The 13,780-nt window shown below is 34.4% G+C and overlaps 8 protein-coding genes across 8 annotated transcripts; 4 read left to right on the forward strand and 4 right to left on the reverse strand.

The window, feature by feature from the left end:
* Positions 1 to 49: 49 nt before the first annotated feature.
* On the forward strand, positions 50 to 714 carry NAEGRDRAFT_31037 (uncharacterized protein; the record flags this gene model as incomplete). The annotated part of the gene is made up of 2 exons (XM_002680714.1): positions 50 to 89; positions 287 to 714. 2 exons carry the CDS (start codon positions 50 to 52, stop codon positions 712 to 714), a joined length of 468 nt encoding a protein of 155 aa, XP_002680760.1.
* A 4-nt stretch (positions 715 to 718) lies between these two features.
* Positions 719 to 2,554, reverse strand: NAEGRDRAFT_78611 (uncharacterized protein; the record flags this gene model as incomplete). Its single annotated transcript, XM_002680886.1, has 4 exons — positions 719 to 1,018; positions 1,064 to 1,364; positions 1,795 to 1,979; positions 2,051 to 2,554. The coding sequence occupies 4 exons, from the start codon at positions 2,552 to 2,554 to the stop codon at positions 767 to 769; spliced, it is 1,242 nt and encodes a 413-aa protein (XP_002680932.1). The 3' UTR covers positions 719 to 766.
* An 82-nt stretch (positions 2,555 to 2,636) lies between these two features.
* On the reverse strand, positions 2,637 to 4,292 carry NAEGRDRAFT_46752 (leucine-rich repeat, typical subtype-like protein; the record flags this gene model as incomplete). Its single annotated transcript, XM_002680887.1, has 1 exon — positions 2,637 to 4,292. The coding sequence occupies one exon, from the start codon at positions 4,290 to 4,292 to the stop codon at positions 2,637 to 2,639; it is 1,656 nt and encodes a 551-aa protein (XP_002680933.1).
* Positions 4,293 to 5,077: 785 nt separating this feature from the next.
* Positions 5,078 to 8,188, forward strand: NAEGRDRAFT_78612 (transketolase; the record flags this gene model as incomplete). Its single annotated transcript, XM_002680715.1, has 1 exon — positions 5,078 to 8,188. The coding sequence occupies one exon, from the start codon at positions 5,078 to 5,080 to the stop codon at positions 8,153 to 8,155; it is 3,078 nt and encodes a 1,025-aa protein (XP_002680761.1). The 3' UTR covers positions 8,156 to 8,188.
* A 145-nt stretch (positions 8,189 to 8,333) lies between these two features.
* Positions 8,334 to 10,234, forward strand: NAEGRDRAFT_78613 (uncharacterized protein). Its single transcript, XM_002680716.1, has one exon. The coding sequence runs from the start codon at positions 8,375 to 8,377 to the stop codon at positions 10,217 to 10,219; it is 1,845 nt and encodes a 614-aa protein (XP_002680762.1). The 5' UTR covers positions 8,334 to 8,374; the 3' UTR covers positions 10,220 to 10,234.
* Positions 10,214 to 11,282, reverse strand: NAEGRDRAFT_35578 (uncharacterized protein; the record flags this gene model as incomplete). The annotated part of the gene is made up of 2 exons (XM_002680888.1): positions 10,214 to 10,405; positions 10,532 to 11,282. 2 exons carry the CDS (start codon positions 11,280 to 11,282, stop codon positions 10,230 to 10,232), a joined length of 927 nt encoding a protein of 308 aa, XP_002680934.1. The 3' UTR covers positions 10,214 to 10,229.
* A 250-nt stretch (positions 11,283 to 11,532) lies between these two features.
* Positions 11,533 to 13,673, reverse strand: NAEGRDRAFT_77260 (WD40 repeat domain-containing protein). Its single transcript, XM_002680889.1, has one exon. It carries the CDS (start codon positions 13,669 to 13,671, stop codon positions 12,406 to 12,408), a length of 1,266 nt encoding a protein of 421 aa, XP_002680935.1. The 5' UTR covers positions 13,672 to 13,673; the 3' UTR covers positions 11,533 to 12,405.
* NAEGRDRAFT_31223 (uncharacterized protein) lies at positions 11,984 to 12,358 on the forward strand (the record flags this gene model as incomplete). The annotated part of the gene is made up of 1 exon (XM_002680717.1): positions 11,984 to 12,358. One exon carries the CDS (start codon positions 11,984 to 11,986, stop codon positions 12,356 to 12,358), a length of 375 nt encoding a protein of 124 aa, XP_002680763.1.
* Positions 13,674 to 13,780: the final 107 nt, after the last annotated feature.

Genomic DNA, 13,780 nt, shown 5'->3' on the forward strand with positions numbered 1-13,780 from the left:
TCTTTTTCTGTATTTTAAACTGACCATTTAAAATATCAAACAATAAAAAATGGTAGTTCACTCGATATACGTGCTGAACAAGGCTGGTGGTTTGATTTATCAAAGGGTAAGTGGTGATGATCAACATGTTGATCAAGAAAAATTATAATTAATTGGATCGGAATGACGTGATCACGATGTGATGTTGCGGATTTAAATATTAAATTTTAATAGGATTTTGGAAAATTCTCAGAGTTTGTAAAAATTGAAAAGGAGAATGTTGAATTATTAAAAACAAATCCAACAGGTGTGATTCCACAAAACAAATATGATGGAAAATTTATTAAACCTTTCGGAAATCAATATTTGACATTGGCATCAACATTTCACGGGCTTCATGCCATTTCAAAAGAATTAATTCCACCACATGCACGTGTTAATCCAGAAGAGGAAAATGGTGGTATTGAAGTACTTGATTGTGGAACTTACAAATTATTTTGCCATGCTGCAACAACAGGAACTAAATTCTTTTATTTATTTGATGCCAAGAAATTCTCCAATGATGGTGTCAGTACCATGGAAGATTGTTGTAAATGGGTTTACCAATGTTATGTAGATTATGTAATGAAGAATCCTTTTTATGAATTGGAAATGCCAATCAAATGTTCTCTATTTGATGAACATTTAGATAAATACATGACAAATTTGAACTCGACCCTCAAGAAGGCACCATAATTTTACATTATCTCATAATTTATTGTATAAATGTTTAAAATTGTAAAAATCTTTAAAGCATAACAATATCACCAGGTTTCAACTTGGTTTTTTCTTGTTTTTTCTTTTCAATTTGCTTTCTTCTAGCTTCATCTACTTTTGATGTAAATTCATACCATGTACTCATATCATCTGCTGTTTTAGATTCCCTCTTCCTTTCTTCTTTCTTCTCTTTAGGTGTCACTGATGCAATATTGTTTTGTATAATTTCAAGAATTTCTAAAATTTGATCTTCAGAATATCTAGATTCACAATTTTCAATAATCTTTGATAAATATTAAATATATTTTAGTATTAGAAGATAACTCACAGAGTGAATTTCCACAAGTGATGATGGTGGACTATTAATTACTAACATCTTTTCCGATCGTGTCAATGAGAATGGTCCCAAATCCTTTAATAAATTCCTAATAGATTCCTCATTTTGATTGTTAACTTTAGTTTGTTTATCAAAATAATATAATAATCTACATTGAAAATCTAGCAGTGGATCCCTAAATCTTTTAAAATTTGATTCCCGAACTCCTAGTTTTTCTTTTCTATTTTCAAAATGTTGTTCAACAATTTCTTTCACTTCAAAATTTGTCAATGGATATTCTTCGACTTTTAATCTGTTATTTATTTATGTTCCGAAATTATTGTTATTATTTTATTCCTCTCTGGTGCTGCTACGTACACTTTCATTTTTTATTTGAATTTATAAAATTCAAAAATAACGTTAAATTAAAGTTTAATATTGAAATTGCACAATTTACAACAACATTGCCAAGTGATTGGTGCTAATAGAGAAATGAATGGAATTACAATTTTATTTGGGAATTTACCAATGAATAATTGGATAATCCCATAAATCGATTAGCCCATTGCTAATTTCGTCTCCGATTTGAGTTGTTAGTTGTTGTTCAATCATGTAAATGATTGTAGGATGGTTGTCCTAATGATTTACAAGGAATTCATAAGATAAGGATAAATTCCAAAGAGTTCTTCTTTTGAAATTCAATCTGAATTAAATTCAATTCACCTTTTTAATTGTATCTGTACTTTTCAACCATGAGTTTGGCAATTGCAGAGTCACTAGATGTTAAATAGTAATTACTATCCTTGAGACATGTTGAAATAATGTCATCAAATTTAATATCTTCACAATCCAAGCCAGAGTGACCTTGTTGACCACAATTAAAACAAAACTTCTTGTTCGAAAATGATTTGTAACTCGATGAACAATTCTATATATCGGATTATTGTTAGCAACAGTTAGATAAATTACAATTAAATATTAAAATTTGATAAAACTTACCAAATGTCCCTTCTCCCCACAAACGAAACAAGTAACATCGGCAGGAATGTCATCTTTTGTGATAATATATTGTTTCATTGGACATTTGGATTGCAAGTGTCCTTTCTTCGAGCACCATTCACAAACAATTGCAGTAGCAGCCTTGTGAGGACAATTATCAACTTTATGCTTGTTCAAACAAATTGGGCAATAATTACTCGTACACCTAGTTTCATCGTGGTCACCTCCACAAGTTTTACATACAAATTCATATTCACTCTTTGATCCGCACTGAAGAGTTAAATCCATTCTCAAATTTTCATCGGTTGGTGTATTGTTATTTTCTTCCGAAGATGATTCACTACTATCATCATTAATTTCCAAGATGGGTATTTGAAGTGATGATTGTTCCTTCTTGGACTTTCCATTTTCCACCTTTTTCGATTTTTCAATCTTTTGTTTTAATTGTTCAAAGGCTCGAGAGGTTTTTGTTGACGATGCTACTGCTTGTTTCTTTTTGGCCATTTTTTTTCAAGTATTTTTTTGATTTTCGTTTCAAGATTGAAATGAATGGTTGTTATTGATACAATTAATTTATTGTGCCATATCAGACCAAAACAATTTCCAGCCAAGGGATTGATTGTGCCATTTTTACAATCGATTCAGAAAGCTTATTGTCAGAAATGTCCAATTTTTTCAAACTGAAAAGTTGAGATCGAGATCTGCTTATTGAAATAATTGATTCCTCTCCAATCTTGTTATCAGCAATAACTAATTCTTCTAATTTTCCAAAATATTGACCTTTGCAAATGTATTGCACTCCAGAATTTTCCAAATTATTGCAAGTCAATTCAAGTATTTTAAGATTTTTAAAATTTGGAGAGTTGGCTAGCGCTTTTGCTCCCTCTTCACCAATATGATTCGATCCCAAATGAATTTTTGTAATACTTTTCAAGTAAGGGCTCTGACTTAATACTTGGCATCCCTTGTCTCCAATAAAGTTGTGACTCCAATTGAGAGTGTGAATATTGATGAGGTATGGCAATTCAGAAATCATATTAATACCTTCCACCCCTTTCAGGGTCATGTTTAACAGTTTGATATTTTTCATATTGAGTCCATTAAATACAATATTTGCATGTTCCGCGGTGAAATATCTACAACTACAATTTAAATCTGTCACCTTCGATAGAATAGTGCTGGAAACAACCCTTTCAAAACCCTCCTTTTGAACATTATTAGTACTGATATCTAATACAGTAAGGTTTCTCAAATATTCGCTTTGTGAAATTTCCACAGCAGCTTTATCACTAATTCCAGTTTTTGAAACGTCTAGTACTCTTAAATTTGACATGTTCGGACTTTGTACTAAATCTATTATTGCTGCATCACCTGCATTATTCCCATAGAGAGCCAAGGTTTTCAGATTCTTAATGTAAGGACTGTGAGCTAGTGCAGTAACTCCTATCCCTCCAATTTCATTAATGTCAAGAGAGATGTTGGTCAGATTGCTCATATTTTCACTATTGGCTAGTGATGTTAGACCCTCGGTCCTAAAAAATGTTCGATAACAATTCAATTCTGTCAGATTCTTAATATATAAGCTCTCAGATAGGGATTTTGCTCCAGCTTGAGTCACATTGTTCTTTGAAATGTCCAAATAGGTAAGGCCGGACAGAAAGGGGCTATTGGCTATTGATCTAATTGCTTCATCTCCAAACTCATTATTATAAATATCCAGATGGGTCAATTTGCTTAAATATTTACAATTAGCCAATTTTGAAACTCCTTTATCAGTTAAATAATTCCCATACAAATCCAAATGTGTTAAATTTTGAAATATATCAGATTGAGTGAAGCCTTCAATTCCTTCATCTCCTATCTTGTTACAAAATAATATCAAAGTTTTCAAATTTTGCAAGTTTGAACATTTGGCTAATTCGATCAATCCTGCATTATCTAATTTGGCACTTGGAGCAGCATATCTAAAACTTAGAAACGTCAAATTATTTAAATATTTTGAATTTGATTCTGATATTGATTTAACCAAATCCCTTCCCTTGATCAATCGCTTTTTTATCCAAGTCAATTTAATATTTGTTGCCTCCCTTTGCCACTGCTTTGAAATTAGAATACACGATGAAAGAACATCCTTTGAATCAAGAAATGCCATGATTGAGAAACAAATATCATCTGGCAAATCAGTATGGCTATGGGTACTATGGGATCGGGTAGACTTTTTAAGAAACGAAAGCAGAGGCATGGTATGATATTTTTTTCAACTTGGTTTAAAGTTCATATTTCCAAAGTTGTTTTTACAAAGGTTATGGAATTATTTAATTTCATGAACAATTTAAAAAACATTTGCAAATTACAAAGTTAATATCTCAATAAAATAATCAAATTATTCAGAAGTCAATAATTATTGGAAAAAATGACTAAAACTGCCAAACACAAGTTTATGTGGGAAACTGTAAAGTTTTTACACGAGTCTAAGAATTCCCTCCAAGAATTGGAGAGGAGATTGAGATCATCATTCGGATTTAAAGTTGCATTTATTTCGGGATTTGTTCTTCTTGGATATTTACCATATGAAATTAGAAAAGTTGTTTCCGAAAAACAACCATCAATTATTTCGCTCACCAACAAGACATTAGCAAGAAGTGAAGAAAGGAAACAAACTTTAAAGAATATGTTTGATTAATTTATTAATTTAAATTAATTATCGGAGATGATAATAAAATTTCGAAGAGTCATGAGATTCTTGGAAGGCAAAAAGATGATATTATAAAAACTAATTTCATTATTATTTAAATATTAACATGTTAATTATTGTGAACTAAAAGTTTTCAAGAAGGACTAAATGAGAGAATAGAGAAAGCATTAAACACACAATTAATCCACCCTACCATTTCTCCTACTATCAATACAAATGATAAAAAGCCGCTAATAACAACATTTTTGGACCATATGCTCTCTTATTGAATCTACATGAAGAAACATCAATGCATTAAAAATATAATAACAATAGAAAAAAATATTGCAACAATGTCCACTCAACCAAAGACACTCACTGTTGGTCTCTTCCCATATCTTCCTTCTTGGAATGAAAATGGCAACGAAGTTAAATTGATCAATTTGATCAAGGATGTTTTGCCAACTCAGGTTTCCGGATATAATATCGAATATACCGAATTTGATTGTTACAGTGATGCTAGTCTTCAAAGTCTTCCAGATGTTTTCTCAACTGATAGCATTTTCCTTCCATATCTTGTTTCTTTGGGTGGTGTCAAGAGTTTGGATGAATCATTGGTTCGTGGTGTTACTGGTGATTTGCATAGTTTTGTTTCCTCAAGTGCCTCTGTCAATGGTTCCGTTTATGGTTTCCCACAATACTTGTGCTCAAACTTTTTATTGTCCTCACCAAATGCTACTCAACAAGCATCTTCCCTTTTAGAATTGGCTCAAAAGGTTGGTTATGAACAAATTGTTTATCCAGATGTTGCCTCTTCTAGTTCTTTCACAGTTTTCGGATTGTATCAACAATTACTCCAATCATCATCATCAGCTGCAGTTGATATCAAGGCCTCTGATCTTCCACAATCTGGTGACCAAGTCAACAAGGATATCACTCAAAAATATAGAACCATTTTGGATTCAACAGTTGTTGCCTCTCAAAGAGAATATATTAACTCTGTAAAGCAAGGTAAACCAATTTCAAACTACTATGTCGGATATAGTGAAAGTATGTGTGAAATTAAGGATATCATCAGAGATCAACAATACAATGTTCAACTCATTGGTACCTCTGATAAGCCATACGTTTATACTGATGTTTTGGCTTTGAATTCCAATTTGTGTGATGAAAAGCAAAAGGTTGCTGTTGAAGTTATCAAGAATTTATTGACTAATACTTTAGTTTTGGACTTGTTGGGTCTCGGATTAACTCTCCCAGCCAACAAGAATGGTATTGCTCATTTGGCTAAATCATCAAACTTTTATGCTCAATTGAGCCAACAATTCGATGCCAAGGAAAGTGAAGTTAGAGTTTTGAGATGTGTTGACTTTGCTAACAAGGAAGTTAAGAATTGTGCTGGTGTCTTGAGACCATTCCTTCAACATATTGCTGTTGCTACTTTGCGTTGTTTGACTGCTGACACTGTCGAAAAGGCTAAGAGTGGTCACCCTGGTATGCCAATTGGTATGTCACCAATTGCCTATGTTTTGTGGAAGTTCTTCTTCAAATCATCTAAGGATGATGTCAATTGGTTGAACAGAGATAGATTTGTTTTGAGTAATGGTCACGGTTGTACATTGCTTTATGCCATGTTGCACCTCACTGATTGTAACTTGAGTTTGGATGATCTCAAGAATTTCAGAAGTTTGCATTCCAAGACTCCTGGTCACCCAGAATATGGTCACACTGAAGGTGTTGATGCTACTACTGGTCCATTGGGTCAAGGTGTTTGTAATGCTATTGGTATGGCTCTCTCTGAAGCTCACTTGGCTGCTCGTTTCAATAAGGATGGACAAAATATCTTTGATCACCACACCTATGTTTTCCTTGGTGATGGTTGTTTGATGGAAGGTGTTGCTATGGAAGGTCTCTCATTTGCTGGTCACCAAAAGTTGAACAAGTTGATTGTTTTCTATGATGACAATAGTATTACTATTGATGGTAAGACTGAATTGACCTTTACTCAAAATACTCCAGAAGTCATGAGAGGTTTTGGATGGCACGTAATTGTTGTCGACAAGGCTGATAATGACTTGGTTGGTATTAAGGAAGCTATTTTGGAAGCTCACACTGTTACTGACAAGCCAATCATGATCGTTTGTAAGACTACAATTGGTTATTCCTCAAAGGTTCAAGGTACTGCTAAGGTTCACGGTTCTCCATTGGGTGCTGATGGATTGAAGAATTTGAAGGAAACTTGTGGTTTCACTGGTAATGATTTCTTCCATGTTCCAGAAATTGTCAGAAAGGACTTTGCTACTGTCATTAATAGAAATAGTGAAAAGCTCTCTCAATGGAAGCAAGTTAAATCTGCCTATGATACCACTCATGCTACTGAATCCCAACTCCTCCAAAGAATGATTAATCACGAATTGGAAGGTGATGTTATGGAAAAGTTGCCAAAATACCTCGAACAAAAGAAGATTGCTACCAGATCTACATCTCAACAAGTTTTGAATGCCATCTATCCACTCATTCCTTCTCTCGTTGGTGGTTCAGCTGACTTGACTCCATCCAACTTGACTGATGTAACTGGATGTCAAGATTTCCAACCAAACAATAGAGTTGGTAGATATATCAGATTTGGTGTCCGTGAACATGCCATGGTTGCTATTGCCAATGGTATTCTCTATCATGGTGTTCTTAGAACCTATGTTGGTACATTCTTGAACTTTGCTTCATATGCTTTGGGTGCTATCAGATTGAGTGCCTTGTCTGGTCTTCCAAATATTTATGTTTTCACTCATGACAGTATTGGTCTTGGTCAAGATGGTCCAACTCACCAACCTGTTGAAGTTTTACCAATGTTGAGAGCCATTCCAAATCACATTGTTTTCAGACCTGCTGATGGTAGAGAAACCAGTGGTGCTTATTTGTGGGCTGTTCAATCAAAGAAGACTCCATCCTCAATGATTCTTTCTCGTCAAGATTTGCCACAATTGACTGGTACTGATATTTCAAAGGTTGCTTTGGGTGCCTATGTTATTCAAGGTGATGCTACTCCTGATGTTGTCCTTGTTGGTACTGGTTCTGAAGTTTCCCTCATGGTTGAAGCTGCTGAAAAGTTGAAGGCTAACCTTAAGGTTAACGTTGTTTCCATGCCAAGTTGGGAATTGTTTGTTCGTCAATCAGAAGAATACAGGAAGACTGTCTTCCCAGATGGTATTCCAGTTGTCAGTGCCGAAGCTTCATCAACCTTTGGTTGGACAAGCTTTGCTCACTATGCTGTTGGTATGACTACTTTCGGTGCTAGTGCTGCTGCTGAAGAAGTTTACAAACTCCTCAAGATTACCTCAGACAATGTTGCTGAAAAGGCCACCAAATTGGTTACCAAGTATGGTAAGCAAGCTCCAAGACTCAGCTTGTCTCTTGTTGGTGAAGAACTCTAAATCTTTTACAATACATTTTAATTTATATTCAAACATGCACCTTTCTTTAATTGAGATTTGTTTCAATTTTTAATTGATTCAGTCATCTGTATTTTGGAAATTTGACAGTGTGCAAAATTTAATTTGCAATTTTAAAATAAAAATAACAAAACTTTTTAACGGTAAAAAACAGCACCAACACACAATAACTATTCGTCTTGGAACAATATCATCAACATTATGTCCCTCGCCGATCAATTATTGGAAAAGACCAAGCAACAAAAACTACGTTCGGCCTCAGCGTTTGCTCCGAACTTTAAAAAACCAAATATTGGAGGTGGAGCTGCTTCATCAACCCCCTCCAAAAGTAATAATACCAATAATAATAACAACAACAATAATAATAATACCACTGGACAAACGGAAGCCCATAATGAAGCATCGGCGATTGGCTCTGGAAGTGCACTCCTCTCTGTACCACCAACTTTGTCTCTGAGTTTCAATCCCACTCAAGATAATCCATTGGATCAATCCCTGTTGAGTACAACTTCATCCACCTCAATAATACAAGAGAGAGGTACAACATCCAATTCTACAATTGTTGGTGGCGATGATAATAATAATAATGCAATAACTGCACCATCATCATCCGATGATAACAACACAAAGAAGGATAAAAGGAAAACCAAAACATCATCACGAGAAAAGAAGAGAAGGAGAAAAATCATTTATTCTGATGATGAAGATGATGAATATGTGGAACCTCCTCAAGATGACAATGAAGAGGATGCCATTTCAACCACCTCTGCCATGACAGCCACCTCCTCCAAATCAGCAACCAGTTCAAAGACTAAAAGACTCAAAAAACCAACAGGTGATTTTAAAACAATTTCGGATTTCATTCGGGATGCCATCTTGAATGACTATGAATCAGAAAATACCAATATTAATAATAACAATAATAGATCTAATATGAATAATAATTCTTCAGCACAACAGAATGGAATTAGTGCTGATGAATTTATTAATGAAGAGGATGAATTTGAAATTGAAAATGATGATCAATATAAGGATAGAGTACATCAAATTGAAATGGAGGATGATGAGAAGGATGATGAGAATGTTAATTCGGATAATATTTCTGCTGTGAGTGGAAAATCTTCCTACAAGAATTTTGTGGAAGTGAAAGCTCCATCAATTATTCCTCCTAATCCATATAAACCTGCAGATAATAATAGTGAATTTGATGATGATTATGAACAGGATTTGGATTCAGAATTTGGAGATTTGGAGAAACCAGCAGGTGGTCCATCAGTTTTCTCATTCGATAGTGATGGTAACATTTTAATGAAACCAACTGAAACTGATGAAGCTTTAATCCCTTTCATGGAATCTGGAAGACAGGAATTTAACTATTCCAGAGCTATGAGATTGGCCAATCTTGATACCAATAAACCAGTCACTCAAGCCACCTATGCCAGAAAGGGAAAGGGAGAAAGATGGACAAAGGATGATTTGGAATTATTCTACGATGGTTTAAGACAATTTGGTACAGATTTTTCAATGATTTCTCGATTGTTCCCAAAGAGAACGAGAAGAGAAATTCATCAAAAGTACAAGAATGAAGAAAAGAAGAATAAGAAAAAGATTGAATTTGCACTCAAGAATAGAGCTCCAATAGACATGACACTATTCCAAAAAAAGAGCAAGGAAAAAGATAAGATTCAAGGTATTACCAGAAAGAAGGTCACTAAAACAACCTCAGAAGGTGCATCCAATAGTGAAAACAATGAAGATGAATGGAAAGAAGTCACAAGCTCCTCAAAGACTACCTCCAGTTATGAGCAGGCAATTGATGACGAGTTTGAGGAAGACGAATTTGATATCGATGATTATGATCCTGAAGAAGATGAAAAGAAATACGAAAGACCTGTGTCAAAGCCTCAATCTTCAACGGCTAGCTCTGCAACCAATGCTAATAATAACCAGGATGAATTTGAGGAAGTTGAAGGCAATGAAGAAGATGAAACCTTTGACAATTTTGGAAATAATGTTTTGGGTAGAGGTGAAGATGAGTTTGAATAAAACAAATGATTTATGAAAAGTGAACACCTTGTTCGTTCAACCTTGTCAATAAGGACAAAATATCGTCTTGATCCATTTTACATGGTCTCTTATCAGTCATTTGTAATTCTTCCAAAGTTTCAGCAATGATATCTCTAACTTTTTGTTCATATTCATTCATATTTACCTTCTTCTTTGTTTCTGTTTCTTCGTCATCCATATCATTTTCCTCGTTTTCATTTTCGTCAGTCATTCCTTCTGCAGCAGCCAAAATTTGAGAATTAATATCACTTTGAGTTGATTGTGTTCCGTTTTCCTTCAATGTTTGAACACGTTTATAATTTTCTCCTAAAAGTTTCAACAATTTCTTATTCTTGAAAACAGATCCCAATTGCTTATTTCTTCTTTGGAATAAAATTCTTGCCAGACCATCCCATTCCAAGAAATTTATAGGTGGAGGTGGATTCTTTGGTTCAATTCTGACAATACTACTTTCAACTTTTGGTGGAGGTCTGAAAGAGTTCTTACTAACCTTGACAACGTGGTCACATCTAGCTAATAATTGAGTATTGACAGATAAACGACAATATAAATTGTCACCTGGTTTAGCAACTAATCTTTGAGCAAATTCACGTTGGTACATGAGATAGGCTACACGGAATGAAGGTTGATGAGCTAATAATTTAAATGTGATAGGACTGGAAATTTGATAAGGCAAGTTAGCAATACACAAATCAAAATATGGTAATTCCACCTTCAATGCATCCTTGTGAATAATTTGTAATTTAGATTCTAAAGCAGTTCCTTGAACACGTTTTTTCAATTCAACAACCATTCTCGGATCAACTTCAATAGCAATAACTTTCTTTGCCTTTTGCAATAATTTAACGGTCATGTTACCAGTACCAGGACCAATTTCCAAAACTGTATCGGTTGGCTGTATGCAAGCTTTTTCAATCACATGATCAATCACACCCGGATTGATAAGAATGTGCTGACCAAAACTTTTTTGAAATTGAATACCTTGTGTTCTACCTGCAGTAGCTTGACTGTTTTTCAGGTGTTGCCTCTTCTCCTTTGGCATTTTTTTTTTGAAGTTGTGTTTTATAATTCATGAGGCTCTTCCACCATCATGTTGAAGGTTGTTGTTTTCCCTCCAAAAATTAAATATGTATGATTTAGATATTATAATAATAACATGTTGTTTGTAGAAATAAACAAATTGCAAGTCCCGATAATGAGTTTAAAAAAAGTGGTGCTGGCGATAGTGTTTGGTACATGAAAATGATTATTTAAATAAAAAATAAAAAATTGTAAATAATTGAAAAAAAAATGCGTAGCTTTATTTCTAATTCATCCTGCAAGGCTTTGGCCTTTGGTTCTAAACCATCACCAGGTTCTCTCTTCTTAAAAACACAACAACAAAACTTCCATACATCCATCCGACCAAGTGAAAAGCAACAAGAAGGAGAAGAAAATCTTCCATCACCACGTTATATTGAAGATACCTTCCCAGTCGCTAAATCACACATGAAGGAAAGATATATGCAACCACCTAAACTCGATAGACACGGTAACCCAGTTTGGGATTATACTAAAATGAAAGCTTTTGATAAATCTAAATATCCAGCTATTGAATCACCATTCCTCACAATTCCAAAGAAAAAGAGACACGAATGGAAGGTCAGAGATTATAATGACAAAACTACTGTGGAATTTCGTTGTGGTATCAAGTCTGATGACTTTTTAGCTACTGGAATGTCCTCCACTGAAACACCAATTGGTATGGAAGGAAATGATGCTGGTATTCTTTCACCAGTTTCCGATTCTGCTTTGGAACAAGTCAAGAAGATTTTCAACTGGGACACTGCCTCAAAACCAGAAATTAACAAACAAAAGAAGCAAACTCAAATTTTGCGTTTCCAAATGGCTCCACGTGATACAGGAAGTGCACCAGTTCAAATTGCTGTCCTTACTGAACGTATCAAGGCTCTCACTGAACATTTGAAAACCAACCACAAGGATTATGCTTCATCAAGAAAATTGCAAGTGATAGTCAATAGAAGAAAGAGAATGATGAGATATTTGAAGAGGACAAATCCTGATACTTATTGGGAAACCGTTCGTAACTTGGATATGAAGATTAGTTTGGTAGATTAATTTTTTAAATTTTATTGTATTAAAAAACACTTTTTTGGAATAATAATTTACATTTTTAATTTCCAGAATTTGACTGCACCATCATCAGAACATGATGATAACAAACCAAATTCATTCTTATTCCATATACAACAATTAATGTCAGAATCGTGTGCATTAGCAATTTTGGTTAATAATTTGAGTTGTCTTGTGGTGGTATCAAATTGATAAATTGCAATAGTGTTATCACCTCCAGCTGTTGCAACAAGAGAAATCGATTGACCAGTAGATGGATGTTTGTAAACACACCAATCAACATAATAAATCGTTCTGGTGTGTACATCTGAAATTGTTTGAACTTGGGTTACATTCATATCAATATAATTGCCTACTACATCTTCACGCCAGAGAATGAGTGACTTATCATCTCCAACACTAACCATATATTGAGGATATTCAGGGTCATCACTACTCAATTGAGGTTCAAATGCAAGTCCCCAAACAGTGCTGGTATGGCCTCTCAAAATACCAACACATTTCCATTCATCACTTTGACGATCGTGATCTTCTTCAAATCCTCCTTCTTTCCATATACGAATTGTATTATCATAGGATGCACTATATAATAAGGATGGCATATTTGATCTTGTCAATGGATGCCAAGCAACAAATTTAACATCTTGAGTGTGACCACTGCAAACAGAATTACAATCAAAATCAGAGAATCCAACCTTATCAATTGCTTCCCAAACCCAAACAGTTTTGTCACGTCCGCACGTAGCCAAGAGTCCACAATCACCATCCTCTCCATCATGATCATCGGATTGATCCATCAATGAGGCTGATTTATAATTCCAAGCTACGGATTTTACTTCATTTTCATGTCCTTCTAAAGTAGATACACATTTCAATAGTCCTAAATTTGCTGATGTTGTTGGTGATGATTCTTTGCTATTTTGTGATTCCTCTTCCAAGGCTTGTAAATGATTTTGCAATTTGTTTTGCAAAAGAATCCAAATAGAGCTTGTACCATCAAAACTAGCACAAGCAAGAGCATTTCCACTCGGAAGAGACCAATCTACTCTCCTAATTGTTCTATTATGTTGATTTTCCAACACATCAATACACTTGGCAAATAATCTTCCCGAAGGACTCAACACTCTCACATAATACAACCTCACAGTCTTGTCCGATGAACAAGTTGCCAATAAATTAGAATATTTTGGATGCCAAGCTATCGACCAAACACTCTCCTCATGATCAGAGACATTTCCCTCCACTGCACTAATAATTTCTTGTGTTGTTAATGCTGCTAAATCGTCGTTTGTGGTCATTTTTTAGAGTTTCGTTTTTTCCTTGGTTTTTTTAATTGAGAATCAAAGATTCAGAAAGGATGGAAGATACGGAGATCCATCATATGTGCATGGACATGAATGTTAAGAA

This window comes from Naegleria gruberi (genome assembly GCF_000004985.1).
Source record: "Naegleria gruberi genomic scaffold NAEGRscaffold_8, whole genome shotgun sequence".
Taxonomy (NCBI): Eukaryota; Heterolobosea; class Eutetramitea; order Acrasida; family Naegleriidae; genus Naegleria; species Naegleria gruberi.